The sequence below is a fragment of the Oryctolagus cuniculus genome, chromosome 6 (assembly GCF_051225735.1).
Source record: "Oryctolagus cuniculus isolate XC-2025 breed Fujian yellow rabbit chromosome 6, ASM5122573v1, whole genome shotgun sequence".
In the NCBI taxonomy this organism is placed as follows: domain Eukaryota; kingdom Metazoa; phylum Chordata; class Mammalia; order Lagomorpha; family Leporidae; genus Oryctolagus; species Oryctolagus cuniculus.
Genome location: NC_142872.1, coordinates 21,570,526 through 21,597,724, shown reverse-complemented (window position 1 = coordinate 21,597,724; position 27,199 = coordinate 21,570,526). Strand labels below are relative to the sequence as shown.

Here is a 27,199-nt window from a genome sequence, read left to right as displayed (position 1 = left end):
TACCAATAACTTGTTAATGTAATCTGTATTTGTTACTTCAATTCGTTGAAATATATAATGTTTATATTGGTTCAAGATTCAGTAATAGTTGTATAGGCAAGTGACTTCTTTTTCTTTTCTGGATCCTTGTTGTTAGAGAACTGTGCTGAGGTAATTATTAGAATTTGTGAGGATATCAAAACTTTCTAGAGCTGTATCGACCAATATAATCTGAACCATTAGGGACTATTTGATTTAATTATGTTTAAATAAAATGTAATATTCAGTTCATCAGTCACACTGGTCACTTTTTTAAAAAATTGGAGAAGCAACAAGCTTTGCAGACACACACACACACACCCACACACACACCCATACACACATACCTTTTTCATCTACTGGTTCACTCCCCAAATGCCTGTAATGGCAGGAGCTGGGTTGATCCAAAGCCTGGAGCCAGGAACTAAATCTGGGTCTCCCTTATGAGTGTCAGTAACCCAGTTACTTGAACCATCACCACTGCCTCCCAGAGTTTGCGTCAGCAGAAAGCTGAAGTCAGGAGCCAGAGCCAAATGGCAAACCCAGGTATTCCAATATGGGCATCATACCTAGTGTCTGTACCTTAAAATGTAGCGCTAAAAGGCACTTTAGAAATTATCTAGTTCTATCCTTTCATCTTACAGGCAGAGGAAACCAGTGTGTAACGGAGAAAATAATTTACTGCAGGGCACAGTCATTTTGAGGCGGAGCCAGCACCAGCACCAACACATTCTGAGTTCATGTACTGAACGTTATGCTATTATGCTGTTGACCAAAGGAAAGATTTAGTTCCTTGCCTCTTCTCAAAAGCTTTAAGAATCTAGATGTAAGGGCTAAGCTGACAACATAAATGGTAGGAGGATGTAAATCTGGAAACCATAAATTCCATAATGTGTCTTTTCTCTTTTTAGAACAACAATTTGTAATCTTTACACAATGCCACGGATTGGAGAGCCTGTCTGGCTTACAATGATGTCGGGAACGCCAGAAAAGAACCAGCTTTGCCATCGTTTCATGAAGGAATTCACTTTTCTGATGGAAAATGCTTCTAAAAATCAGTATGACTTGTTTAATTTATTTCTTTTTATCAAAACGAAGTATCTAAATTGTGATCAAACCTGAATGATAGTTTATGAATGAATGCCACAAAACCGTATGAATTAAAAACAGTAAAAATGTCTTTATTATGTATTAAATTAAAATTCTTGACATCTTAACAGTGTTATCTGAAGCTTCCTATTTTTGTGAATTGTATCCACTAATGATAGTTTTCTTTCATAGAAAAGAGATAAAAAATTGGTAAGGAAGTCCTAGGATTCCAATGATAGATTTTTAATGTGATATTTTATCATGTTCTTTTACTTACTTATCAAGTCTTAGAAATCCAGGTGAATAATTCAGATGTTTTTATTCTCTGTGATAGTAGATAAAGTTTGCTTAATGCTTTCCTTCATTTTCCCATTCAGTAATTTGTAAATCAAAGACCCTGTGGATTGATTAACAAATTGCACAGATTAAAAAATGAAAAGAATCCATAGTTTTTCAAGTAGAATGTTACTTTTGTTTTTAAATTATGATCTAAAATAGTTACTTTTTAAAATTTTTTATTATTTATTTTATTTTGACAGGTAGAGTTATAGACAGTGAGAGAGAGAGAGAGAGAGAAAAAGGTCTTCCTTCTGTTGGTTCACTCCCCAAATGGCCGCCACAGCCGGCGCTGCACTGGCCCGACGCCAGGAGCCAGGTGCTTCCTCCTGGTCTCCCATGTGGGTGCAGGAGCCCAAGCACCTGGGCCATCCTGCACTGAAGTCCCGGGCCACAGCAGAGAGCTGGACCGGAAGAGGAGCAGCCGGGACTAGAACCCAGTACCCATATGGTATGCTGGTGCCACAGGTGGTGGATTAGCTAAGTGAGCCACGGCACCAGCCTCTAAAATAGTTATTTTATTTTGAAGATTTTCTTTAACTCCTGACAACAAAAAAATTTATTAACTTTCATTTTCATCCTGGTAGAATTTTTATCCATCTGTCTCCCCCCCCCCCTTTTTTGGGGGGGGCATGTGTCCACTTGAAAATATGTACTCTCCTTGTTGAAACCTACAGTTTCATGAAGGCAGATTGGAATCTAACATTACATTTTGTTTTCAGATTCTTGCCAGCTCTCATTACTGCAGTTCTGACCAATCATCTTGCCTGGGTGCCAACAGTCATGCCAAATGGACAACCACCTATAAAAATATTTTTAGAGAAACATTCCTCTCAGAGTGTGGACATGTTGGCAAAGACTCATCCATATAACCCACTTTGGGCTCAACTGGGTATGTAGTCTGAACACCCTCATATATTACAGTTAAACTTTTGTGGAACTTTTTGGAATTATTCTGTAGCAAAAACAAAAATAAATAAAATGCTCACGGTTCCTTCCTCCATTCTATAACATCTCAACTTGTCTTTTTTTTTAAGATGTATTTATTTATTTGAAAGGCAGAGGCAGAGAAAGGGGCTGGGGTCTTCTATCCACTGGTTCACTCCCCAAATGGCTGCAATGGCCAGAGCTGGGCTGATCCGAAGCCAGGAGCCAGGAGCTTCTTCCATGTCTCCCACGTGGGTGCAGGGGCCCAAGGAATTGGGCCATCTTCTACTGCTTTCCCAGGCCATAGAAGGGAGCTGGATTGGAAGTGGAGCAGCTGAAACTTGAACCAGCGTCCAGTCTGCTAAATTGTCCTGTCCTCATCACGTGTATGACATCATTTCTGATAGGTCTTCCAGCGGAGCAAGGAGAACAGGCGGATAACTTGTTTGCTAGTAACTTCAGAGTCTTCAGTCTGTTTTATATTTTTATACTTTGCATTAGGTACTCAGCCTAAAAAAATTGAATCAGCAGTCATCTGTGAGAACTAGAGTAAATCTGGTAAAGAGTAGCAATTCACTGAGGTTTCTATTGTTTGGTAAGTTGGTTTGGAAACTGTTTCCCTTGGTGCTGGCACAACTGAAAATGGAAAGTATTGGAGAGAACGGGTGGTTGATAAGTTTATAGGCATTAGGGAAGCACTGTGGCATGATGTATAAGTATGGGGCTAGACATTTGTCCCAATGCTTACGATGCTGGTTAAGATGCCTGCATCCCTTGTAAGAATGCCTCTGGATCCAGTACCTTACCTACTTTACCTCTGGCTTCTGTTGCAGCTTCTTGCTAAAGAAAATTCCAGGAGGTAGTAGTGATGCCTGAAGTAACTGGGTCCCTGCCACCCTGGTGGGAGACCTGGATTGAGTTCCTGGTTCCTTGTTCTGGCCTGACCCAGCCCAGGTTTGGCAGGGATTTGGAGAGTGAACCACTTAAAAGGATCCCCTTCTCTCTTCCTGTCATTCTCCCTCTCAAATAAATAAATTGATTAAATAAACTTTTAAGAAGTACAGGCTGTGGAGACAGGTACACCCCATTTGAGTCAGTTTCCTAATTTATAAAGTGGGAATGATTCAAAGAAGCAGTATAATAGAAATGAAAAGTTGAGAGGGAGTTTAGTAAGGAGAGTTTATTTTGTGCAAATAAAGAAGCTTGAATGAAAACTTGTGGACTAGCAGAGTTAGGGAAGGGAGAATACGTTGTGTGCATAAAAGGAGCTCAGGTGTTAAACGTGTAAAGTGTATTCAGTAGTCTGGTTTTAGTACTGCAGTAGAGGTTTTGGGTGAATAAAGATGAAAAAGGGCGGCTGTAAGAAGATGAAGTTGATGAGGGGGACGGTTGTGGAAGACTCAGTTGGCTTGCAAAAGCAATTTCAGTTTATTTGGTAACCAATGGCAATTTGAGAAGTAGTTTAGAACAGCAGCGTGGTGGTTTTTGAGGCAGTGTCTTAGAGAAAAAAATGTTTCATTGTATTGTCTGCATCCTTTTTTTTTTTTTTTGACAGGCAGAGTGGACAGTGAGAGAGAGAGACAGAGAGAAAGGTCTTCCTTTTTTGCCGCTGGTTCACCCTCCAATGGCCGCCGCGGCCGGCGCGCTGTGGCCCGTGCACCGCGCTGATCCGATGGCAGGAGCCAGGTACTTATCCTGGTCTCCCATGGGGTGCAGGGCCCAAGCACTTGGGCCATCCTCCACTGCACTCCCTGGCCACAGCAGAGAGCTGGCCTGGAAGAGGGGCTACCGGGACAGAATCCGGTGCCCCGACCGGGACTAGAACCCGGTGTGCCGGCACCGCAAGGCGGAGTATTAGCCTAGTGAGCCGCGGCGCCGGTTGTATTGTCTACATCCTTTATGTATTTGAGACTTGTTTGTGTTTAAAAAGTGTGAATTGTTTTTTAGAGTAAAATAAAAGTTAAATGTGTATACTAGCAGCTTAACAAATCTTGAATTAATAATTTCAAATTCTCCATTTTTAAGTTAATTTTTGACCTATAAGTTATGATTTAATTTGAGCTATAACACAAATAGAGAAATTTGTGGTATGACTATTCCAGGTCTGCTCCATTCCCCCACTACTTCCTTTGTCTCCTTGTCTGTCAGCAGGAAATGTGCTTTCTTGTTTCTACACTGGATAGCTAAAGAATTCTTGTGTACATAATTCTCTGGGCAGTACTTTCCCATGTAGATAACGGTGCTCTGCATGGAGCCTGGCACAATGAATGTTCTTGGTAAATGTGGCTTTCAGAACTCACTCTTGGCCGGCGCCGCGGCTCACTAGGCGAATCCTCCGCCTTGCGGTGCCGGCACACTGGGTTCTAGTCCCGGTTGGGGCGCCGGATTCTGTCCCGGTTGCCCCTCTTCCAGGCCAGCTCTCTGCTGTGGCCCGGGAAGGCAGTGGAGGATGGCCCAAGTGCTTGGGCCCTGCACCCCATGGGAGACCAGGATAAGTACCTGGCTCCTGCCATCGGATCAGCGCGGTGCGCGGGCCACAGCGTGCCGGCCGCGGCGGCCATTGGAGGGTGAACCAGCGGCAAAAAAGGAAGACCTTTCTCTCTGTCTCTCTCTCTCTCACTGTCCACTCTGCCTGTCAAAAAAAAAAAAAAAAAAAAAAAAAGAACTCACTCTTGGTTTTAGAACCACAACAGCTATTTAAGGGAGAAGCTAGAAAAGCTTTCTCTTCATCATTCTCTCTAGTTAAGACCATTCATCTCCTCCTACTGTGTTGTATAGAGTAAAGAACTAAAAACCTCTACTGCCTCTTATACATTAAGAGTATGTTTCTCATAATTAAAAAATAGCATTTTTGACTATGTGAGGAGAGAGACGATGTGCCTATTAACTAATTTTTCCATTGCAGGAGACTTGTATGGCGCTATTGGCTCTCCTGTGCGGTTAGCGAGGACTGTGGTAGTTGGCAAACGGCAAGACATGGTCCAGAGGCTGCTTTATTTTCTTACATACTTTATAAGATGCTCTGAACTTCAAGAAACCCATCTTTTAGAAAATGGAGAAGATGAAGCCATTGTTATGCCAGGCACAGTAATCACTACCACCCTAGAAAAAGGTGAAATAGAAGAATCAGAGTATGTGCTTATCACAATGCATAGAAACAAAAGTAGTTTGCTCTTTAAAGAGTCAGAAGAAACAAGAACTCCTAACTGTGGCTGTAAGTATTGCACTCGTCCACTTGTTGGGCAAAACGCAGAGAGTGCTTCACGACAGGACGGAGAAGATATCCAGAACAGCTCTACAGAGCTACTGGGAATTTCAGATGAATGCCGAATGGTTTGTCCTCCTGACTGCCAAGAAGAAAATGTTGTTGATGTTAAACAGTGCAGAGATAAATTAAGAACTTGCCTTGACACCAAGTTAGAAACAGTTGTTTGCACAGGATCTGCTCCAGTAGACAAATGTGCATTGTCAGAAGCAGGCCTAGAGCCAACAGAGGAAACATGGCACAGTGAGGAACTGCTGAATTCAGATCATCACACAGATAAAGCATTGAGATCTACAGGAGTGGTTGTGGAAAAAAAACCTCCAGATAAGATTGTACCTGCTGTATTTTCTTGTGAGGCAGCCCAGACAAAGGTTACTTTTCTGATTGGGGATTCTATGTCACCTGATTCGGACACTGAACTCCGGAGTCAGGCAGTGGTGGATCAAATTACCAGGCATCACACCAAACCACTGAAGGAAGAAAGAGGGGCAATTGATCAACATAAAGAAACTAAACAAACAACTAAGGACCAATCTGGAGAGTCTAATAGACAGAACTTGATTTCTGGAGAGCCCTGTGAACTCCCCTGTTGGAGTCATTCAGACTCTGAAAACATGAGCTTATTTGATGAATATTTTAATGATGATTCAATTGAAACCAGGACTATTGATGATGTTCTAGATAAAACAAATGCAGACAGTAAAGAACACTGCTGTGTGTTGGAGTTTTCAAAAATGTTGTGTACAAAAACCAGCAAACAAAGCAATGAATTTTGTAAATGTGTAGAGGCAGTTCACCAGGATTCATGTAAAACCTGCTTTCCTCAGCAGGACCAAAGAAATACACTCTCCATTCTTGTCCCCCATGGGGATAAAGAGAGTTCAGAGAAAAAAATTGCTGTAGGAACTGAATGGGACATTCCAAGAAATGAAAGTTCAGACAGTGCCCTTGGTGATAGTGAAAGCGAAGATGCAGGTCATGATATGACTAGACCAGTCAGTAGTTACTATGCAGGAGAGCAAGAAGACTGGGCAGAAGAGGATGAGATACCATTTCCTGGGTAAGTAGGATGTTTTCCTCTTATAGTAGGTCTTATTTAAAAAGTCTGTAACATTCTTCTGTCTAGCTGGTCTCTGAAGGGTAGTAGTAGCTAATGTAGAAGAGATCATTGTCCTAGACAAATTGTCTTTTAGCATCTTGTAGTTTTACTTCATAAATGCTAAGCTTCACAAGCTCCCTAGGAAAGCTTTGTGAAAGCATCAGAAAGTTAAAGGACCTGGTTGATAAGTAGTTGTAATTACATACTGCTTAAGAGTTTTCAAGCCATTTTAAAATGAAGTATGACCCCCCAGAATGTGCATAGTGAGTCTGGAAGTTATGGTGAAGTTCTCACTGAGAAGGTAGAAAAGGATCTGGGCAAGAACTAAGAGGAAAACAGGCAGTGTATACTCTAGATCACGTAGAAGGAGAGCATCAGGGATTGAGAAATGTTAGACACCAGCTTTGGAATTTAAGATATTTAGCTAGTTTATTTTGGATGTTCATTTTCTCAATATGATTATATTAAGAAGTGTTACAAATACAAGGAACAAGTCTCCTGAAATCTATTATGAATAGTAAGATTTATGCTCATATCATTACAAAGTTATGTATCAGGCCTTTTTTTTTTTTTTTTTTTGACAGGCAGAGTGGACAGTGAGAGAGAGAGAGACAGAGAGAAAGGTCTTCTTTTTGCCGTTGGTTCACCCTCCAATGGCCGCCGCGGCCGGCGTGCTGCGGCCGGCGCACTGCACTGATCCGATGGCAGGAGCCAGGAGCCAGGTGCTTTTCCTGGTCTCCCATAGGGTGCAGGGCCCAAGCACCTGGGCCATCCTCCACTGCACTCCCTGGCCACAGCAGAGAGCTGGCCTGGAAGAGGGGCAACCGGGACAGAATCCGGCGCCCTGACTGGGACTAGAACCCGGTGTGCCGGCGCCGCTAGGCGGAGGATTAGCCTAGTGAGCTGCGGCGCCGGCCACAGGTCTTTTGATAAGGAGTATTTTGTAGTCTGAGCACTTAGACAAGTTTTTATTTAAGGGTGATGTTCAGAGTGTATTTTGTAGAAAATAATGTGCTAGAAATATGAACTGGTGGTGTATGCACATTTTTACTGGGAAATGTGTTTATTGTTAATTGGATATGCCTTATTTGGGAATCTTTCTTCCAGGTCAAAATTAATTGAAGTGAGTTCTGTTCAGCCCAACATTGCCAACTTTGGGAGGTCCCTGCTGGCTGGCTACTGCTCATCTTATGTGCCTGACTTTGTTCTTCAAGGAATTGGGAGTGATGAGAGGCTCCGGCAGTGTCTAATGTCAGACTTGTCTCATGCTGTGCAGGTAATAGCCATCTCTGTTCTTGAATTGATTTAGAATAAACTGATAACCAGTAGAACCCAGAGCTGCCATGTGTTCTTGGTCACACTTCACTGTTACACAGTCATTCTTTGAGTGTGTCACTTCAAGTATAGCACTTGCATGTTTGTTCTGAAGAACCAAAGTGACTCCATTTTTAAACAATAAAAAAAAGCAGCCTCCATTTCCCATTGCAGACCGGGGTCCTCGTAAAAGCAGGCATTCAGGCATTCCAGAGATATCAAAGCTTACCAGGGACAGCTAGCTCGGTAGACCAAGGACAGCACAGTAGAGACTGCTGAACAAAGTAACTCCCTGTGCCCAGAGCTTCCGTGCTGTATGTAACTCTTTTCCTGCTGATATAGCCCTTTTTTCCTTTAAAAACTCTCCCTAACAAAGACCGGGGCCTCACTCCTTCCTCTGCTGTGCCGGTTGGTTGGATGGGGTCCCTGTCACGGCTTGTACTCCCCAATAAACCTTGCTTTTGCAGTTAGGTGTGATCGACTCTCTGGGGGTCTCTGCGGGGATCTAACGATCTGGGCACAACCTACTTTTTGGTGCCCAACAGTACCTACACTGCGAAGGCAAGTAAGAGTTCCAGGAATGTGCCCAAATGGAAGATCTGAAATATAGCAAGTTCTTTATGTACTCATAGATGTTCATTGGTAGATTATTTATAACATTACAAAGTTGTGGTGCAGGCACTGTGGCACAGCGGATTAAAGCCCCAGCCTGCAGCAACAGCATCCCATATGGGCGCTGGTTCGAGTCCCGGCTGCTCCTATTCTGATTCAGCTCTCTGCTGTGGCCTGGGAAAGCAGTAGAAGATGGCCCAACTCCTTGGGCCTCTGAGCCCACATGGGAAACCCAGGAGAAGCTCTTGGCTCCTGGCCTCAGATGAGCTCAGCTCATCTATTCGATATAGCTCTGGCCTTTACGGTCATTTGGGGAGTGAACCAGCAGAATGGAAGACTTCTCTGTCTGCTGCCTCTCTCTCTCTGTAACTCTGTATTAGAATAAATAAAATAATTCTTTAAAAAAATGTGACTGTTTAAATGATAATGGGATTCTTAATTTCCCTTTGAAGTTATTTTTACTTACATAATAGAAGTACAGTTAAATTTTATATATTGTTCTTATGTCTTGTGACCTTGCTAAACTCTTTATTAGTTCTATTCCTTTTTTGTAGAGATCCCTTCAGTTTATTACACATAGGCTCATGTCATCAGTGAGCAGTTTTACACCTTCCTTTCTCACCTAGATGCTTTTATTTATGGTTTCCCCCTGACCCAAACTGCATTAGTATAGTGTTGCATGGATGTAGTGACAGTAGATGTTGTTTTCTTATTCCTGATCTTAGGTGAAAATACTGAAGTTTTTTGTTATTAAGTATGATATTATTTTTTATTTTTTATTTTTTTTGACAGGCAGAGTGGACAGTGAGAGAGAGAGACAGAGAGAAAGGTCTTCCTTTTGCCGTTGTTTCACCCTCCAATGGCCGCCGCGGCGGGCGCTCTGTGGCCGGCGCACCGCGCTGATCCGATGGCAGGAGCCAGGAGCCAGGTGCTTCTCCTGGTCTCCCATGGGGTGCAGGGCCCAAGCACCTGGGCCATCCTCCACTGCACTCCCTGGCCACAGCAGAGAGCTGGCCTGGAAGAGGGGCAACCGGGACAGAATCCGGCGCCCCGACCGGGACTAGAACCTGGTGTGCCGGCGCCGCTAGGCGGAGGATTAGCCTAGTGAGTCGCGGCGCCGGCCCTATTAAGTATGATATTAGAAGCAGTGTTCTAATAGATGCCTTTTATGAGGTAGAGAAGTTCCTTTGTAGTCAAGGCTTTAGAGGGTTTTTTTCCCCTACTCTTTAAATCAGGAATAGGTATGGAATTTTGTCTGTTGATTTTGAGTATGTCTTTTGAGATAATCAGTGTTTTTTCTTTAAACTGTTAATGTCAGGATTACAATTGATTGATTTTTAGATGTTAAACTGTTGTGTTCCTGGGGGAAAATTCTGCTTTATCATGGAAATAATCGTTTTCCTGTGTTGTTGGGTTTGATTTACTAATATTTTGTTATAGATCTTGAAGTCTGTATTAATGAAGGGTATTGGTCTGTATTTTTCTTTATTTGTAATATTTTTGGCTATGATTTCAGGGTGATTAATATTGGCCATGTAGAAAGAATTGGGAAGTAGTCCCTCTCTGTTTTGTGGAATTGTTCATAGAGGAATGATACTATTTTTTTCTCTAAATGTTTGAAAGAATTCACCAGTGTTGCTTTCTGGGCCAGAAACTTCTAAAATGAGAATTTTTAACTGATAGTTCAATTTCTGTACTTTTTATACATGTACCTTCCACAATAAAACTTTCTCTCACACAAATACTATTATTACCCTTGTAAACACTTGACTCCTGTTTCATCAATTACATGTTTGTTTAATTGGCTATATGTTTTGATTTTATTCACAAGACTGCATAGTCTTCTGAGCTCCATTGTCTTCTTTCCATTAAGGAGTTTTATTCTGAGTGATTGTTTATTATCTGGACAAGGAATAAACTTTAAGGATGCCAGTCCTGGGCCATAGGAGCAACTCCTTATATTTAGTTGTATAACTATGGAAACAAGAAATGTTAGAGAAATATCCTTTGTGTACATGCTTGTGATAAAAACTTAAACAGTATAAAGATTTATAGAATAAAAAGTAGAAGTGCTTTACTGATTTGATAGTCCTATTTCTTCAGAGATCTGTATATTAAAAATCTTGATTTAAGTATTTGCATTCATTTTTCTGTATGTTTCCATGTAGATACAGAGTCTGAATTTGAAAAATATAATAGCTGGGATAAAATTGTCTTTGTGTGTGTGTGTGTATTTATAGTGACTTGTGTTCATTTAGCACTGTGTCTTGGAAAACCATGTTAGTACATGTTAATTGGTCTCTATTTTAATTTTTGTACCCTGACTCTGGGTATATCCAGACATGTTCTGATAAAATAGAAAAATCTCACATCACCAACAAGATACTTTATGTTATCAAAGGATAGCCATATGGTGCTGAGACATTAATGTATGACAGCTTGGATTATTGACTCCATTGTGTGAATATGTCCTAATCTGTTTTTAAAATGCTTAAGGTCTTTGAAGCAAAAAAAAGAAAATGTTTTCCAGTTACCTGGTACATAGTTGACATTCAGTAAATTCATCACATAAATGATAGAATGATCAAAAGACTGGTGGAAGTTAAGTTCTGGATTAATGAATACAGAGTTCTGTTAATGAATAAAAAGTCTGTACCTGTGATGATTTTTATAAGATATCTCAGTATTTGTTACTCATTTATTAACTATTCCATTCTTCTATCAAGGGTTCTTTAGCTATAGCTGTTAAAACTTAGTATTCTTTTTTTCTGTTTTTGTGTAGTATCCTTTCATAGCCTCATCCTATTTATCTTATCTTTGAAAACTTTGATTATCCTAAGATGTATTCTTCTTTTCTTTCCAGCATCCAGTGTTGGATGAACCAATAGCAGAAGCTGTCTGTATTATAGCTGATATGGATAAATGGACCGTTCAGGTGGCCAGTAGCCAGAGAAGAGTAACAGATAATAAACTGGGGAAGGAAGTATTGGTTTCCAGTCTTGTTTCCAACCTGCTTCATTCCACTCTTCAGCTTTATAAGCATAACTTATCTCCAAATTTTGTAAGTATGTGTAAGACTTGAACTACTTTAACCAGTCTGAAAGGTGACTGAACTACTTAATATGCTTGATTAATACTGTGGCTAGCTGCATCATCATTGTTTTCTGAAAGACTGTGTTATGGACTGAATGTTTGTCCAGCCTACCCTTTTCCAAATTCCCATGTTGAAGCCCCAACTTCCAATATGACAATTATTTGGAGATAAGAACTTTGGGAAGTAATTAAGGTTATATTATATCTTTTTTTTTTTTTTTTTGACAGGCAGAGTTAGACAGAGAGAGAGACAGAGAGACAGAGAGAAAGGTCCTCCTTTTCCATTGGTTCACCCCCCAAATGGCTGCTTCAGCTGGTGCGCTGCGCCAATCCAAAGCCAGGAGCCTGGTCTCCCATGAGGGTGCAGGGCCCAAGCACTTGGGCCATCCTCCACTGCCTTCCCAGGCCACAGCAGAGAGCTAGACTGGAAGAGGAGCAACTGGGACAGAATCCGGTGCCCCAACCGGGACTAGAACCCAGGGTGCTGGCACCACAGGCGGAGGATTAGCCAAGTGAGCCGCGGCACCGGACATAATATATCTTGATGGTGGGCCCCTCAGGAAGGGATTAGTGGCTCAATGAGATGAGAACAAGGGAAATGAATTCACTTCTTAGTATGTGTTGACACAGTGAGTAGGCAGCCATCTCCTAAACTAGCAGAGATCCCTCACCAGAACCCAACTGTGTTTGTACTATGATCTTGGACTTCAAGCCTTTAGAAATGTGAGAAAATTAAATCTCTGTTATTTAAGGCACTAGGTCTATGATATTTTGTTATAGCTGCCCAAGTCAAGACAGAAGGGGATTTGTATATGTGTATATATTCTGATTTTAGGAGCTATTTTTTTTGTTTTTTTTGAGAGACAGATATAGACACAGCAAAAGAGCTCTCATGTCAGTTCATTCCTCAAACAGCTGAAACGGCTTGGAGTAGACAGGGTCAAAGCTAGAAACAAGGAACTCAGTCCAGATCTCCCACGTGGATGGCAGGGACTGAACTACTGGAGGCATCACTGTTGTCTCCTGGGGTCTGCATTATCAGGAAGCTGGAGTCATGGGCAGAGCTGGGTATCAAACCTGGACCCTCTGATGCAGGACATGGTATCTTAATGGACATCTTTACTGCTATCCCAAATGCCCAACTTTACAATCAGAATTTTTGATCCTGCAGTATCTCCAAGCATTGTGTAGAATCCCAGTATGGTTTAGAACCCTCTTGGTCATGTCAGGACTTTGAGTGATCCCTCTTTGTAATCTCTTATTAAAGACATATTTCCAACTTTCAATATTCTTTCTCTTGCTAGGAGAATTACAAAATATCACAGTTGGAAATTCTGTAGTGATGATAAAGTCAGTTTATGACCAACCAATAGGTAACATCGTACTCAGTTGGGAAAGAATGGGAGCTTTTCCCCTAAGATGAGGAGCAAGACAAGAATACCCACTTTTACCACTTCTGTTCAACATGGGATTGGGAAGTCTAGGCCAGAGCAATTAGGCAAGAAAAAGAAACAAAAGACTTCAGAATTGGAAAGGAAGAAATAACATTATCTCTGTTAACAGATGGCATGATCTTATATATAGAAAACATAAAGATTCCACACACACAAAAAAGATAGTGTTAATATGTAGATAGAAGAATTGCAAGATACAAAACACAAACATACCTATATACTAATGAGCGATATATAAAGAAATGAAGAAAAGTTACAGCAACATCAAAAAGAATAAGTTTAACCAAGAATGCAAAATATTTGTTACATTGAAAACTACAAAAACATTTCTCAAAGAAATTAAAGACATAAATAAAATGGAAACATAACCTATGTTTCTGTATTAGAAGACAATCTTATTAAGATGTCATTACTACCCAAAGTGATGTGCTGGTTGAATTCAACCCCTATAAAAACTTCAGTGACATAGTTTGCAAAAATAGAAAAATCCATCTTTTTTTTTTTTTGGTTTTGTTTTTTGACAGGCAGAGTGGACAGTGAGAGAGAGAGTTACAGAGAAAGGTCTTCCTTTTTCCATTGGTTCACCCCTCAATGGCCGCTGCGGCTGGTGCACTGTGCTGATCCGAAGCCAGGAGCTAGGTGCTTCCTCCTGGTCTCCCATGAGGGTGCAGGGCCCAAGGACTATAAAAATCAAAACATTGTGATACTGGCATAAAGTCAGGCATTATATCCATGGAACAGATGTAGAATCCAATAATAAACCTGATAATAAACTTGACTGATTTTCAGCAAGGATGCGCAGACCATTTAGCAAAGAATCTCTTCAACAGGTTATGTTGAGTGCTTGACCAATGCTACCTAGGTAGCAGGGAATGGATGGAAAGTTGGGGGCAGTGGTAGAGGTCTTCCATTTGCTGGTTCAGTCCTTAAGTGGCTACAAAAGCCAGGTCTCACACTTGAGTGGCAAGGGCTGAGCACTTGGGCCATCTTCTGCTGCTTTTCCCATGCTATTAGCAGGCAGCTGGATTGGAAGTGGAGCATCGGGACATAAACCAGTGCCCATATGGGATGCCGACATTGTAAGCAGTGGCCGTACTTGCTGTGCCACAATACTAGCCCCTAATTATTTTTTTAAAAGAACTATAACTCAGCAGAAAACAAATCATCAAGTTTAGAAATGAGAAAAGAACTTGAATGGACAAATGGCCAATGAGGAATATGTTCAGGGATAGGTGTTTGGCACAGTGGCTTAGATGCCATTTGGAATGTCTGTATTCCCTATCAGAATGCCTGGATTGAGTTCTGATTCTGCTTCCAATTCCAGCTTCCTGTTAATGTGTACCCTAGGAGGCAGTAGGTGATGACTAAGATATTTGGGTCTTACCTCTTAGTTTAAGTCTGGCCTAGTCATGGTTTACTGCAGATATTTAGAGGAGTGGACCAGCTGATGGAAGATCTCACCTTATCTCTCTCCTCCTTCAAATAAAATGAAAATAAATAAAAAGTAATTCTAAAAGTATATGTTCAACATCATTTGATATTAGGGTAATACAAATAAAATCACAATACAATGCCTTTAAGGATGCCTATAAGGATGGCAATGGTTAAAAAAAGCAAAAACAACCAAAACCAAATAGCAAGTATTGGCCAGGATGTACAGAACTGGGACCCCTCATGCACTGCTAATTCGAATATCAAATGGTACATGTGCTCAAAAATCTTAACATGTATGATCCAGCAATTTTATATTTATACTCCAAAAAATTTCAAGCAGACATTCAAACAGATAAATTTTATCCTAATGTTTATAGCAGCACTATTTACAATCACCAAGAGTTAGAAATAAACCAGCTGGAGGCTGATTTTATAGTGAGTTGAACCACTGCTTGCATTCCCACCTCCAAATTGGTCAGAATGGCAGATCTGGTCCTGACTACTCCACTTCTGATCCAGAATGTATCTCGGAACGCAATGGAAGTCCTGGGACTCCATGTGGGAGACCATGGTGGAGTTCCTGGCTCTTGCCTGGTCCTGATCTGGTGGTTGCAGCCATTTGGGGAGTGAATCAGCAAATGAAATGTCTATCTGTCTCCCCCCATCTCTCTTTGCCTTTCAAGAAAGTAAAAATAGGCCGGCGCCGCGGCTCACTGGGCTAATCCTCCGCCTTGTGGCGACGGCACACCAGGTTCTAGTCCCGGTTGGGGCGCCGGATTCTGTCCCGGTTGCCCCTCTTCCAGGCCAGCTCTCTGCTGTGGCCTGGGAGTGCAGTGGAGGATGGCCCAAGTGCTTGGGCCCTGCACCCCATGGGAGACCAGGAGAAGCACCTGGCTCCTGCCATCGGATCAGCGCGGTGCGCCGGCCGCAGTGCACTGGCCGTGGCGGCCATTGGAGGGTGAACCAACGGCAAAGGAAGACCTTTCTCTCTGTCTCTCTCTCACTGTCCACTCTGCCTGTCCAAAAAAAAAAAAAAAAAAAAAGTAAAAATAAAACCTTAAAAAAATGACCCAAGAATCCAAAATCAAATGAATGAATACACAAAATGTGGTATAATATATAAAATGCAGTGCTTATTCAGCCATAAAAGGAAATGAAGTTTGGACACATGCCACAACGTGGATAAACCTCAGAAACATAAAGCTGAGTGAAATAAACCAGAAACAAAAGAACAGATACTGTGTAATCACACTTATGTGCAGTATCCCAAACAAGCACATACATCCAGTGGTAAGTAGAGACTAGGGGTGGTAGAGATTGAGGTAGAGAGTTTTGTTTTAGAGTTTCTGTTTGGGTTGATGAGAAAGTTCTATAAGTTAATGGTGGTAATGGTTTCTTAGCATTGTGAGTGCACTTAATACCACTAAATTATATACTTTAAAATGGTTAAATAGTAATTTAACCATTATGGTAAATAGTAATACATATTTTATATATACATATATTCTGTGTTAAGATTTTTTTCTTGGGGCATTTTTGGCCTAAGCAACATTGTGGAAGAAATATACACCACAAAACAGTAAAGTGAGCCAAGAAATCCATTGATTCAGTTGTATGTTTCCAGTAAGAAGGGTTTTCAGTATTGGAATGGTACACTGTGAATATTTAGTGTTTTAACACCAGAAACTCATTTTTTCTTAAACCTACCTAGCACTAATTAACATGAAAAACTGCCTGTTACTAAGTTGAGGAAGTTAACTGATGGTAAATAAAATTTATGTATTATATTTGATGTTCTAACTTAGAAACATCTTTCTGTAGGGTGTGTGGCATGGCAGGTAGAATTGCCACCTGTGATGGCAGCATATAATATGGGTGCTGGTTTGTGTCCTGGCTGCTTCACTTCTGAGCCATTTCTTTGCTAATGGCCTAAGAAGACAGCATTAAGATAGCCTAAGTGTGTGAGCCCCTGCAACCCACGTAGGGAGACCCAGCTGGGGCTCCTGGCTTCTGCATTGCTTAGTTCTGGCTGTTGTGGCCACCTGGGAAGTGAATCAGTGGATGGGAGATCTCTCTGTCTTTTCTTTAATCTCTTAACTCTGATTTTCAGATAGATAAATAAATCTTGATAAAACAAAACAGAAATCCTAGTTAGGACTGTGGAGCATTCCCTGAATTATTACAAAACAGCCTTTTCTATCAAAATACATTTAAAATGTATCGGGAGCCAGGTGCTTCCTCCTGGTCTCCCATGTGGGTGCAGGGCCCAAGCACCAACCGGGACTAGAACCCAGTGTGCCAGCGCTGCAGGCGGAGGATTAGCCTAGTGAGCTGCGGCGCTGGCCGGAATAAAATATTTTTAAGAGTTCTGGAAATGATTAGTGATGACTGTTGCATAACATTTAAATGTAGTTAATGCCACTGAAAGGTACACTTAAGAATAGTGCTTGGGACCGGCGCCGTGGCTCACTTGGCTAATCTTCCGCCTGCAGCGCCAGCATCCCATATGAGTGCCGGGTTCTAGTCCCGGTTGCTCCTCTTCCAGTCCAGCTCTTTGCTATGGCCCAGGAGGGCAGTGGAGGATAGCCCAAGTGCTTGGGCCCTGCACCTGCATGGGAGACCAGGAGGAAGCACCTGGCTGCTGGTTTCAGATTGGCACAGTGCACCGGCCATAGCGGCCATTTGTGGAGTGAACCACGGAAGGAAGATCTTTCTCTCTGTCTCTCTCTATCTCACAGTCTATATCTCTACCTGGCCAAAAAAAAAAAGTTAAAATGGTAAATTTTATGTTACGTGTATTTTAACACAATTTAACAAACACTATAGAAGGTAATTTTTATATGAACCAGAAAAAGGTTATATATTCCTTTTTAGCTAAAACTATATACTTTCAAAACGTGTCCCAAATTTTTTACTTTATTTTGGAGTAGCTAGATAGAATTGCACCACCAAGCCTTGGAATTTGCTTTTACTCAGAGTCTGATACCGAGTTCTGACTGTTTCTTGGTTTTTTTCTGTAACTGCAGTGTGTAATGCATCTTGAAGACCGGTTGCAGGAGTTATACTTCAAGAGCAAAATGCTGTCTGAATATCTGAGGGGGCAGATGCGTGTCCATGTCAAGGAGTTGGGAGTAGTTCTTGGGTATGTGTGTTCCTAGTTTTTTTTATGGCTTTGTTTTCTCTTATGCAAGGACTATTTCTCAGATTTCCCTTCTTTTTAAGTGCCTTTACCTCATAGAAGCTGGACATTGTTAACATTTAGATTGCTCTATCATAAGCAGTCTCCTTATCTGCCACTCATTTGCAAGGCCTTATTCCTTGTGCCATTACATATAATATATTGAGAATATAGTCAGAATGAATTAAAATATAAATTTTTTTAGAAAAATAACAAAATACTAATTTTTGTTGATCGGATATTGTAAGCTCATTATTCCAAGCATCTGTCCTGGTTCCACATGAGCCTACTGAAGTAAAACTACTCTGTGGATGGTATAATACATCATCTACATACTACTGCTTATTCCCCCTTATCTACATGTATCTGTCTAATCTGCAGTTACTCTTCAGAAGGAAGCAACTATCTAAAATGCTAACTGAAAGAGGACTGGGAAATCTGACCAAGGAGGGGCAGAGTGTAACCCTATTTCAGTGTATTGTAGTCACTTACATTCTGTGACCACTTTTTGTGGATCTGAATCACTTCTTGAAATGCTTGTTGAAGAAATTAATATGATAGAACTTTGTGTAATTCAGCTTTTAAGGGAAAAGTAACATCATTTAGAACCTACTGCATTTCAGAAACCAGATTACTTTTATTGGTGGTATTCCTTAATTATTAGTCATCCTGTAGTATATCATCAGTTCCATTCATATTGGGAATGGATGATTTAATAATTTAACGTGTCAGATATCACACACCAGTAGGGATTTGAATGACTCCCTATCTTTCTGACTACAGATCCTGTTTATGTATCATGATACCACACTGTTGTTCAAGTCCTAATGAGGCTTTTGACTTAAGGAGTACATACAGAATGATTCTCTAATGTTTGGGAAATCAGTAGCAGCATATAATCTTGGTTTTCTTGGGGTGGGGGGGAGAGAAGAAGAGATAAAGATGACAGAAGGAATTTAATGCCTTTTTTTTAAAAAAAAAAATTTCAACTAGCTTTTATAATAAAGCTCACAGTGTATATTGATATAAAATGAAAAGTAAATTGTTGTCTGCTGCTCAGCTTCTAATCTCCACCCAAATACTGTTAACAGATTACTTGTTCTCACAGAAATTTTCATGTATAACATAAATAATACAATTGGTTTATATTCTATAAGTCATTTGTAATTTACCTTTTAATGAATTTTTAATGTTCATTCAATGTGTACATACTGATCTATTCCCATTCTTCTCAATGGCTGTATAACAGAAAATTGTATGTTGCAATTTGGGTTATTTTCAGTTTTTTGTTATTGTTAACCAATGCTGGAATGAATATAAGTCTTTGGTATTTGGAGACAATTCCTTAAATATAATTTTTGGCTATGGACATGTATGTTAAAATTTTTGTAGGTACTTTGGTAAATAATACCAAGTGTTACATGGACAATGCCAGTTTCCACCAACAATGTGGGAACACTGTAATCACTACTGTTACCAAACTTTTTAGTATATGCTTAAGTATTAGCTGAAAAGTAGCTAATTCAAATTTCTCCAAACATGAGTTAGTCTGAGTAACCTTTTCTATGTTGATTGGCTATTTTTTCTTTTCCTGTAGATTGTGTATAGGATGTATTTTTAAAGAAGCTTCTGTTACTTCTTCCAGTTTGTCTTATTATAGAAACATTTTATCCAAAACAGGCTAGGTACACACAGTTATTCTATTATTGTACTAGATTGTAATTTTTAGATGCCGTGCCTTGCCCAGAAACATGGTCCATCATCAGGTCAGTGAGATGCTTTCCTGCACTGATGAGTTTGTTACCCTTGAGTAGTTTCAGAAGCTTTGTTTCTTCTTTTTCTTTTTTTAATTTTAAATCTTTGGGTTTGTTTTTTGCTTACTTAAAAATTACAACTTTGGTTATCTTCGACTCTTTGACTCTGTTCCTTTTGGCCAGGATAACCTGTTACTGCTCAAGTGTAATGATGTGACTGGAAGTAGACATTGCCTGTGGGAGTTCTGTTTTAGGTAGAAAATGCCTGAACTGAGATTTTCGTTTCCTCATTTCAGGATTGAATCCAGTGATCTTCCTCTCCTGGCTGCTGTAGCAAGCACTCACTCTCCTTATGTTGCTCAGATACTCCTTTAACATGCGTAAAGGTTAACTTTGGTGGAAAGATAAGTAGAATCCAAGGAGGCAGACACAAAATGTATTTGTGTGGATTTGTTCCTGTTACACTTTCGTCTGGATGAACAGTCACCTGGGTATTAGGTGTTTCATTGCTTATCCGTGTACATTGGATGGTTCTTTTTAATGGGACTTGGGGTTGGTGGGAGATTTTTAACCAAGTGAAACTAAAGTAGCATAAATAATTTTGGGGCAAAGCACTTGAAAAAGCCAAAGTGTAACATAGAAATTTCTACAAAATGTATAGCATCAAGGGATTTCGTATGATCACTATGATGTCCCAGTTCATAAATATCAACAGATATCTCATGATTAACTGGCTCAGAAATTTTCAATAGTTTTAAATTTTTTATTTGTAAGGTACAGAAATCTATAAAACCTTGATTATTTATTTTGTTTTATAATTCAAAGCAGTTAATTTCTGGTTGTTTCTGAAAGTAAGTTAAACAGCCTATTATAACAAACTCAGAATAATTAGTGTAAATGTGCGTTATGTTATCCACCTAAGTGTACATATGTATCTATTTTTTTAAAAAGAAGAAATAGAAATACATGATTGGTAAAATATGCCTTTTTAAAAAATGTTTTCAATCAGTATTATTGTAATGTTTAAATGTTACTATCTGATGATTTTTCTGTTTCACACACTCTATAAGTCAAACCAATCTTTTATAAGGCTGTAGAAGGTAGATTCCCAAAATACTACTACTTTATACTGTTTGTGAGCTAATTCTTATTAATACTTACATATTCACTAATTTAATAACTGAAAATTAGGATTAAAAATTGCTCCATAGCATTGGAAGAAATAATAATATTTTCTTTAAAAAGTGCTCAGGAAGCCAAGGCCCTTTTTTCAGTATCAGCCCTTCTTGAACCCACAGGAGCCAAATATTTGTTTGAGTGCTTAATTATATTCAATTTACACTAACAGAACTCATGACTCTTAAAATTTTTCTTTAAGAGCCCCTGTCTTCCAGAAGCTGGTTTCTTTCATAGATTTCCATTTTTCAATTGCTGTCTCTGTATACTATAGATTATTGCTTGTAAGAAAGGCTAATATGGAACCAAACTTGTGTAAGTAATGTAAATAGAAAGATGGGTAGGTAAAGTTTTCAATATGCTCTACTACCTCAGTTTACTTGAATACTACATTGTAGTTTGTTCTTTGCTTTTCTGGTCTAAGATAGTTTCACTGCTAGAAGTAAAGTTGGTTTCTGCTTTCATTTACTGTTATTTTCATAACTGGTTAAGAAATCTACTTCCTTATTTAGTTACTTAAATACATTTACTGTATAACACACCGATTCTTGCTATTTAAATTTTTAGTAATTAATGGACAATTTCTGTGATGTCTTTAGTATTTGACCTTGATTTTATAGCATTGGGTCACATTTTTGCCCTCTCCATGGGTATTCAAGAGATCTCCAAGTACACAAAGAAAGTGTTGATGTAATGAAATGTAAACCTGAAGTCGGTGTGCCTGCAGTGTTTTTGATCTGTTTCCTATTAGCTTGTCCCAGTTAGCACCTGAGTCTCCCATGGATGACTTAGAGCCAAAGTGTGTTTATAGATATTTTTTCTTTGGCTTAATTTAGTTATTCATTAACAGAATTCTTCTGTAACCTGTTTTTAGAATTTTGTGAGTCAGTTGCTGGCCGAATTCAGGATACAGAAAAATCCATATGTCCATTAAATACTATTTTTTGATTGTAGCTCAGTATAATATGTAGCAGCTAGATAATGTCTATTTCTGGGTATTTTCTTAACCATGAAACTATTCTCAGTCCTATTTGTTTGAAATGTCTAATAAATGACCACTTAGGAATTCTAGTCTTGGTAAGTGGATGGCTCATGCTATTGATACTCTTAAAAATAAGCTTTGCAGGGGAGGAAAAAGTGTATAGTTTCTTCAAGAATCATTAATCCTTATAGGATTCCTAAGTTTTATAATTCCTAACCCTTCTGTAATTTCTGGTACCTTCCTCATAGTCATTTTTTCCTTATACAAAGCCCAAGGAGTGAGCTGCTGCTTCTTTAATATATAGTCGTTATGATGAGTGTGAGAAGAATTTTGACCCATATGAAATAATTTTTTCATTTTCTTATGGTACAGACAGATATGGGTTACATATCAAAAAAAATCCTGTTTTGTTACAACGGGGTATGAAAAAGGGATCTTTTACATTTTAGAATTAAAACTAATTTTTCCTTGTATATAAACTAATTGGTTTGCTTTTAAATATTCCTGACATTTATTAATATGTCTTAACTTTGAGTTTGAAAATGTTAAGTGCAATAAACATACTAGTACTGATTTTATTTTGTTGCAGTTGGCATATTCTGGGGATGATTACTAAAAAAACCAATTTTACATAATGCCTACTTTTGGAATATGTCTTATGAAAATGTTCTGCTTTCTCTAAGTTATTTAGATGGTGGATATGTAAAATGTACATATTTGTTCCTTGTTCTGAATACATTTCTCAAATGTATACCTGTATTATAATAACCTCCCAGTTCTGGGGGGAAATTTGTGCAATAAATATACATGTCAATTTGATGGATTGATGGTCTGTCTTTCATACACTGATGATAAGGTCTTTGTAACATGGATTCTGATGTCAGACCACCTGGTTTCTAGTCCCAAGTTAGACATTTCTGAGCCTGTAACTTTTCCAGAAATATTGGTAGAATCTACTTCATGAGGTTGTAGGAATCAAGTGAAATAAAGAATGTCAAGAATTTAGCCTACTGGTAGACATTTAGCCTAGCAATTAAGATGCTAGTTAGAACACCTGGATTCAATGCCTGGGTCTGGCTCCTAACTCCAGCTTCCTGCTGCTGCGGACTCTAGGAAGAAGTGTTGATAGCTCAAGTGGTTGGGTTCATAGAAGACGTGAATTGCGTTCTTAGTTCCTGTTTTCTGGCTTCAGCTTCACCCAGTATCAGGCCAATACATGCATTTGGGGATGTGAATTTATCTGGAGGATGGGCTCTCTCTTTCTCTTTGCCCTGCTGCCCTCTCTCAAAATTTAAAAAAAGAAAGAAACCAAAAAGATTTTAGTTAGTGCTAACACATCCCAAATGCCAGATAATTTTCTGGTTGCTGCTGTTATTAGATAATCTGTCTAGCTTTTCGTCAATAGCCCTTACCTATGGTTAGGAGAATTTGGAATGAATAAAATCATAATAACAAAAAAGTACTGGTGGAGCCAGTGCTGTGGTGCATCAGGTTAAAGCCCTGGCCTGAAACACAGGCATCCTATATGGGCGCCGGTTCTAGTCCTGGCTGCTGCTCGTCCGATCCAGCTCTCTGCTGCGGCCTAGGATAGTAGTGGAGGATGGCCCAAGTCCTTGGGCCCTTGCACCCGCATGGGAGACCTGGAAGAAGCTCCTGGCTCCTGGCCTTGGATCGGCACAGCTCCAGTCATTGTGGCCATCTAGGGAGTGAACCAGCAGATGGAAGACCTCTCTGTGTCTCTACCTCTCTCTCAAATAAATAAAATAAATCTTAAAAAAAAAGTACTGATGTATTCTTAAACCTGATCTATTTATCACAGTGACAAAATGAAAATTTATTTAAATGCTTTTATGAAAGCAAACACCCCAGTCAACTGAAACTAGAGGAAGCCATGTAAAGCTGTTAAGAACAGTGTATCTAGGGGTAGATATTGTCACAGGGGTTAAGACACTGCTTGAGCTGCCTGCATCCCTTTTCAGAGTGTCTGAGTTCGAGTACCAAGTCCACTTGCAATCAGACTTCCTGCTAATGAATCACCACTGAAAGATGATGGCTGTGATGGCTCAAGTATTTGGATCCCTGCCTTCCACATGGAAGACTGGGATTGCGATCAGGGCTCCTGGCTTTGGCCTGCCCAGCCCCAGCTGTTGCAGGCATTTGGCCAGTAAACTGGCAAGGTGAAAGATCTCTATTTTTATCTTTCTCAGTCTTCCTACCTCTCAAGTAAGTAACAATGGTTAAAAAGAATATTGCATCCAATACAAATTAGTATAGTATTTGCAAATTAAAAAATCGGCAGATTGGTTTCGGTTCTAACTGTAGTTTGTTCACTGAATTGCATATGACTTTGAGCATGTGAATCTGTCCTTGTCATCTGCATTGCAGGAAAGTCAGTTTTTCCATCATCCCTTAGTGCATCCACCCTGATTAGGCCTATTAGGAAGCAGCCTTCCTAAGGCTAGTTTAAAGATTTTTTTTTTTTTTTTTTTGAGAGAGTTACAGAGAGGAGGAGAGACAGAAAGGTCTTCCATCTGTTGATTCACTCCCCAAATGGCCACAGCTGGTGGAGCTGAGCCAATCCGAAGCCAGGAACCAGGAACTTCTTATGAGTCTCCCACATGAGTGTAGGGGCCCAAGCACTTGGGCCATCTTCCACTGCTTTCCCAGGCCATAGCAGAGAGCTAGATAGGAAAAGGAGCAGTCAGGACAGGAAGTGGTGCCCATATGGAATGCCAGTGCCACAGGTGGAGGCTTAGGTTACTATGCCACAGCGCCGGCCACAAAGTGCACTTTTTTAAAGCAGAGAAGTATCAAGTATGGAAGCAACTATCAGTTATTTTAGAGGTTTATGATTGGTTCCTGTGTTTATTGTGCTTTTACTACATTACTTTAAGAAATCTTGCAACATTTATGAGAAGCACAAAGGTCTGATGATGCTAATGAAAAAATGAGGCACAGAAAATATGATTATCTGAAGTAATACAGTCCTTATTATATAGTCCAAATGTCTTTCAGACCAGAATGGTTTCCAACTAATATGTGATGACAGATGTATTGTAAAGATACCCAGGATTTCTTCATTTGTCTTTGCTACCGTGGAAGGTAGCAGTAGGGTGTAACCCATGTGGGAGACCCAGATGAAGCTCCTGGTTTTGGCCTGGCCCAGCCCTGGTCACTGTAGCCATCTGGGGAGCAAACCAGTTGATGGAAGCTCACTCTCTTTTTCTCTCTGTGTTTTCTTCTCTCTGTAACTTTCAGATAAATAAAATCTTTACCAAAATAAAATTAAAAACTGAAGCAGTTCAAAAATTTTTTCAGAGAATATGTGAAATTCCCACCCAGTATTTGTTATGGGAACTTCAGCACTTTTGGTCTTAAAGCATATGTTCAGGTAAGAGTACCCCTTTTCCCCCAAGACCCAGGAAGGTAATTCTCTCTAGCACTTTTCTTTGTTATTTAAGCTTTTTTTTTTTTTTTTTTTTTTTTTTAAGATTTATTTGAAAGGGTTAAAGAGAGAAAGGGAGTGAAAGAATCTTAGATCTGTTGGTTCACTCTTCAGATGGCCATAGTGGCCAGCGGTGGGCTGGATTGAATCCAGGAGCTTCATCTGAGTGGCAAGGCCCAAACAGTTGGGCCATCTTCCGCTGCTTTTACCAGGCCATTAGCAGGGAGCTGGATGAGAAGTGGAGCAGCCGGGACACGAATCTGCGCCCATACGGGATGCCAGCATCACGGGCAGCAGCTGTACCTGCTATGCCACAGTGCTGGCCCCTATGTTTAGTCTTTGTTTTTATTTATTTGAAATGCAGACAGATCTCCCATGTGCTGGTTTTCTCCAGTTGTCCAGAACAGCCTTTTCGCTGCCAATAGCTGTAGAGTTTTCACTGGCCCCTCACTTTTTTCAGTATACAGCAGCATATCAGAAGATGGTAAAGGACAAGACATTTGTTTAGATAGGGACAGTCACCATAGATTGACTATAATGTTTCTGCTATCTTATGATAAAGCCAACTAAACAATTTATTTTGCACACTGAAGTAATTTTCTCTTATGAATATACAGAAAATGAATAAATATGCACTTGTGCAACCATTACCCAGGTCAGTTAAGTAGATAATTTTCAGCAGTCCGGAAACCTGCTCTCCCTTGTGCCCTTCCTGATCATAACCCCCTACTTTCTCAATTTTGTAACTACCAGCCTAACTTTGATGATCATTTCCTTGCTTTCTCTTTGTACTTTTGCCTCTGTATTTGAATCTCTGATATTTTAATTTTGCTTGCACTCTGTATTTTTACATTCCATATTTTCTGGGTGTTTTTTTCTATCATCATTACGTTGAAGAGTCATCCATGTGCTATGTAGCCGATATTCCACTGAATGAATATAGCACAGTTTACCTATTGTGGTATTGGTGAGTATTTGGGTTATTAATGGTTTTACACTACTGACTTAGCTTTTCATTATCTTAACTGAAATACCTAAGAAGAACTTCTTAGGAAGGAATAATGTTTATTTTGACTTAACAGTTTGTGGGTTTGGAGTCCAAGACTGCGTAGTCCCAGTGGTTTATGCATCTGGGTCAGAGTATGGCAAAGGGATGATCAAATGGCAAGAAGTGGAGAGAGACAGGAAGCATGCTCAGCTTACACGACCCTGTTGCAAGAATTACCTTCTGAGGAGGGGTTCCCAGTGACCTGAAGACCTCCCACCAGTCCCATGTCCCAGATGCCATAAGTAGATAAAAGTACCTTATTCCATTAGTCATTAACATCAATCTACTAACCATCAACCCACGATTTAAGGCTTATCCATCTACATGAGTTTGGAGATCCAAATACTGTTGAAATGTAGTAGCTACACTGAACATTTTCTCCATCTTTCCTGGTGTATATAAGACGTTGTTAAGGACAAAAGAAGTGAGCTCGCTGTCATTGGGTGCGTTCAGTTTTAGCTTTACTAGCTACGTTTTTCCTAATTAAAACTTAACTGTCAGTTGGGGAGAGTTTCCTGCTCCACATCTTCCCAGATACTCTTTTTCTAAAATAAATACATTTTTAAAACTATATCCAATTCTTCAAAGCTGAGGTTCTGGAAATAGTGGTGTTTGAATTGTGAATCATCTCACAATCCTCAAAGATTCTGGAAAACATAGGCTTTACAATTCCCGTTTTATAGATACTGCAACTTTAGTTCAGAAACAGTTTCATCAAAGCAGTTACCTAGAAGGGACCTAAGTTACACAATCAGGTCTGTCTGCCCCTTAAGTTCCTGGTGATTATGTTCTAGTTCTTGTTCCCCCTTTCAAAGTATTGGCGTGATTCAGAAACCGGCCGCTGAAGAATGGAAGATAACCTCTGTGATGCCGGCCAGAACTTTGAGAGCATTTGTTTATCCGTTGCGCGCGCGCACACACACACACACAGACACACAGGAAAATGGGTCAGCTGCAAGGCCTTATGACTTTCTC

General features: G+C 39.9%; 1 protein-coding gene across 2 annotated transcripts in view; it reads left to right on the top strand.

The window, feature by feature from the left end:
- FNIP1 (folliculin interacting protein 1) overlaps positions 1-22,550 on the top strand; it is a 131,456-nt gene extending 108,906 nt beyond the window's left edge. For both annotated transcript variants that reach the window (XM_008254986.5, XM_008254985.5), the window contains 7 exons: positions 930-1,076; positions 2,166-2,335; positions 5,276-6,695; positions 7,842-8,010; positions 11,524-11,721; positions 17,668-17,783; positions 19,870-22,550. In XM_008254986.5, the coding sequence (XP_008253208.3) occupies positions 930-1,076; positions 2,166-2,335; positions 5,276-6,695; positions 7,842-8,010; positions 11,524-11,721; positions 17,668-17,783; positions 19,870-19,948 (2,299 nt within the window). In that variant the 3' untranslated portion in view covers positions 19,949-22,550. The remainder of the gene's footprint in view (positions 1-929; positions 1,077-2,165; positions 2,336-5,275; positions 6,696-7,841; positions 8,011-11,523; positions 11,722-17,667; positions 17,784-19,869) is intronic.
- Positions 22,551-27,199: the final 4,649 nt, after the last annotated feature.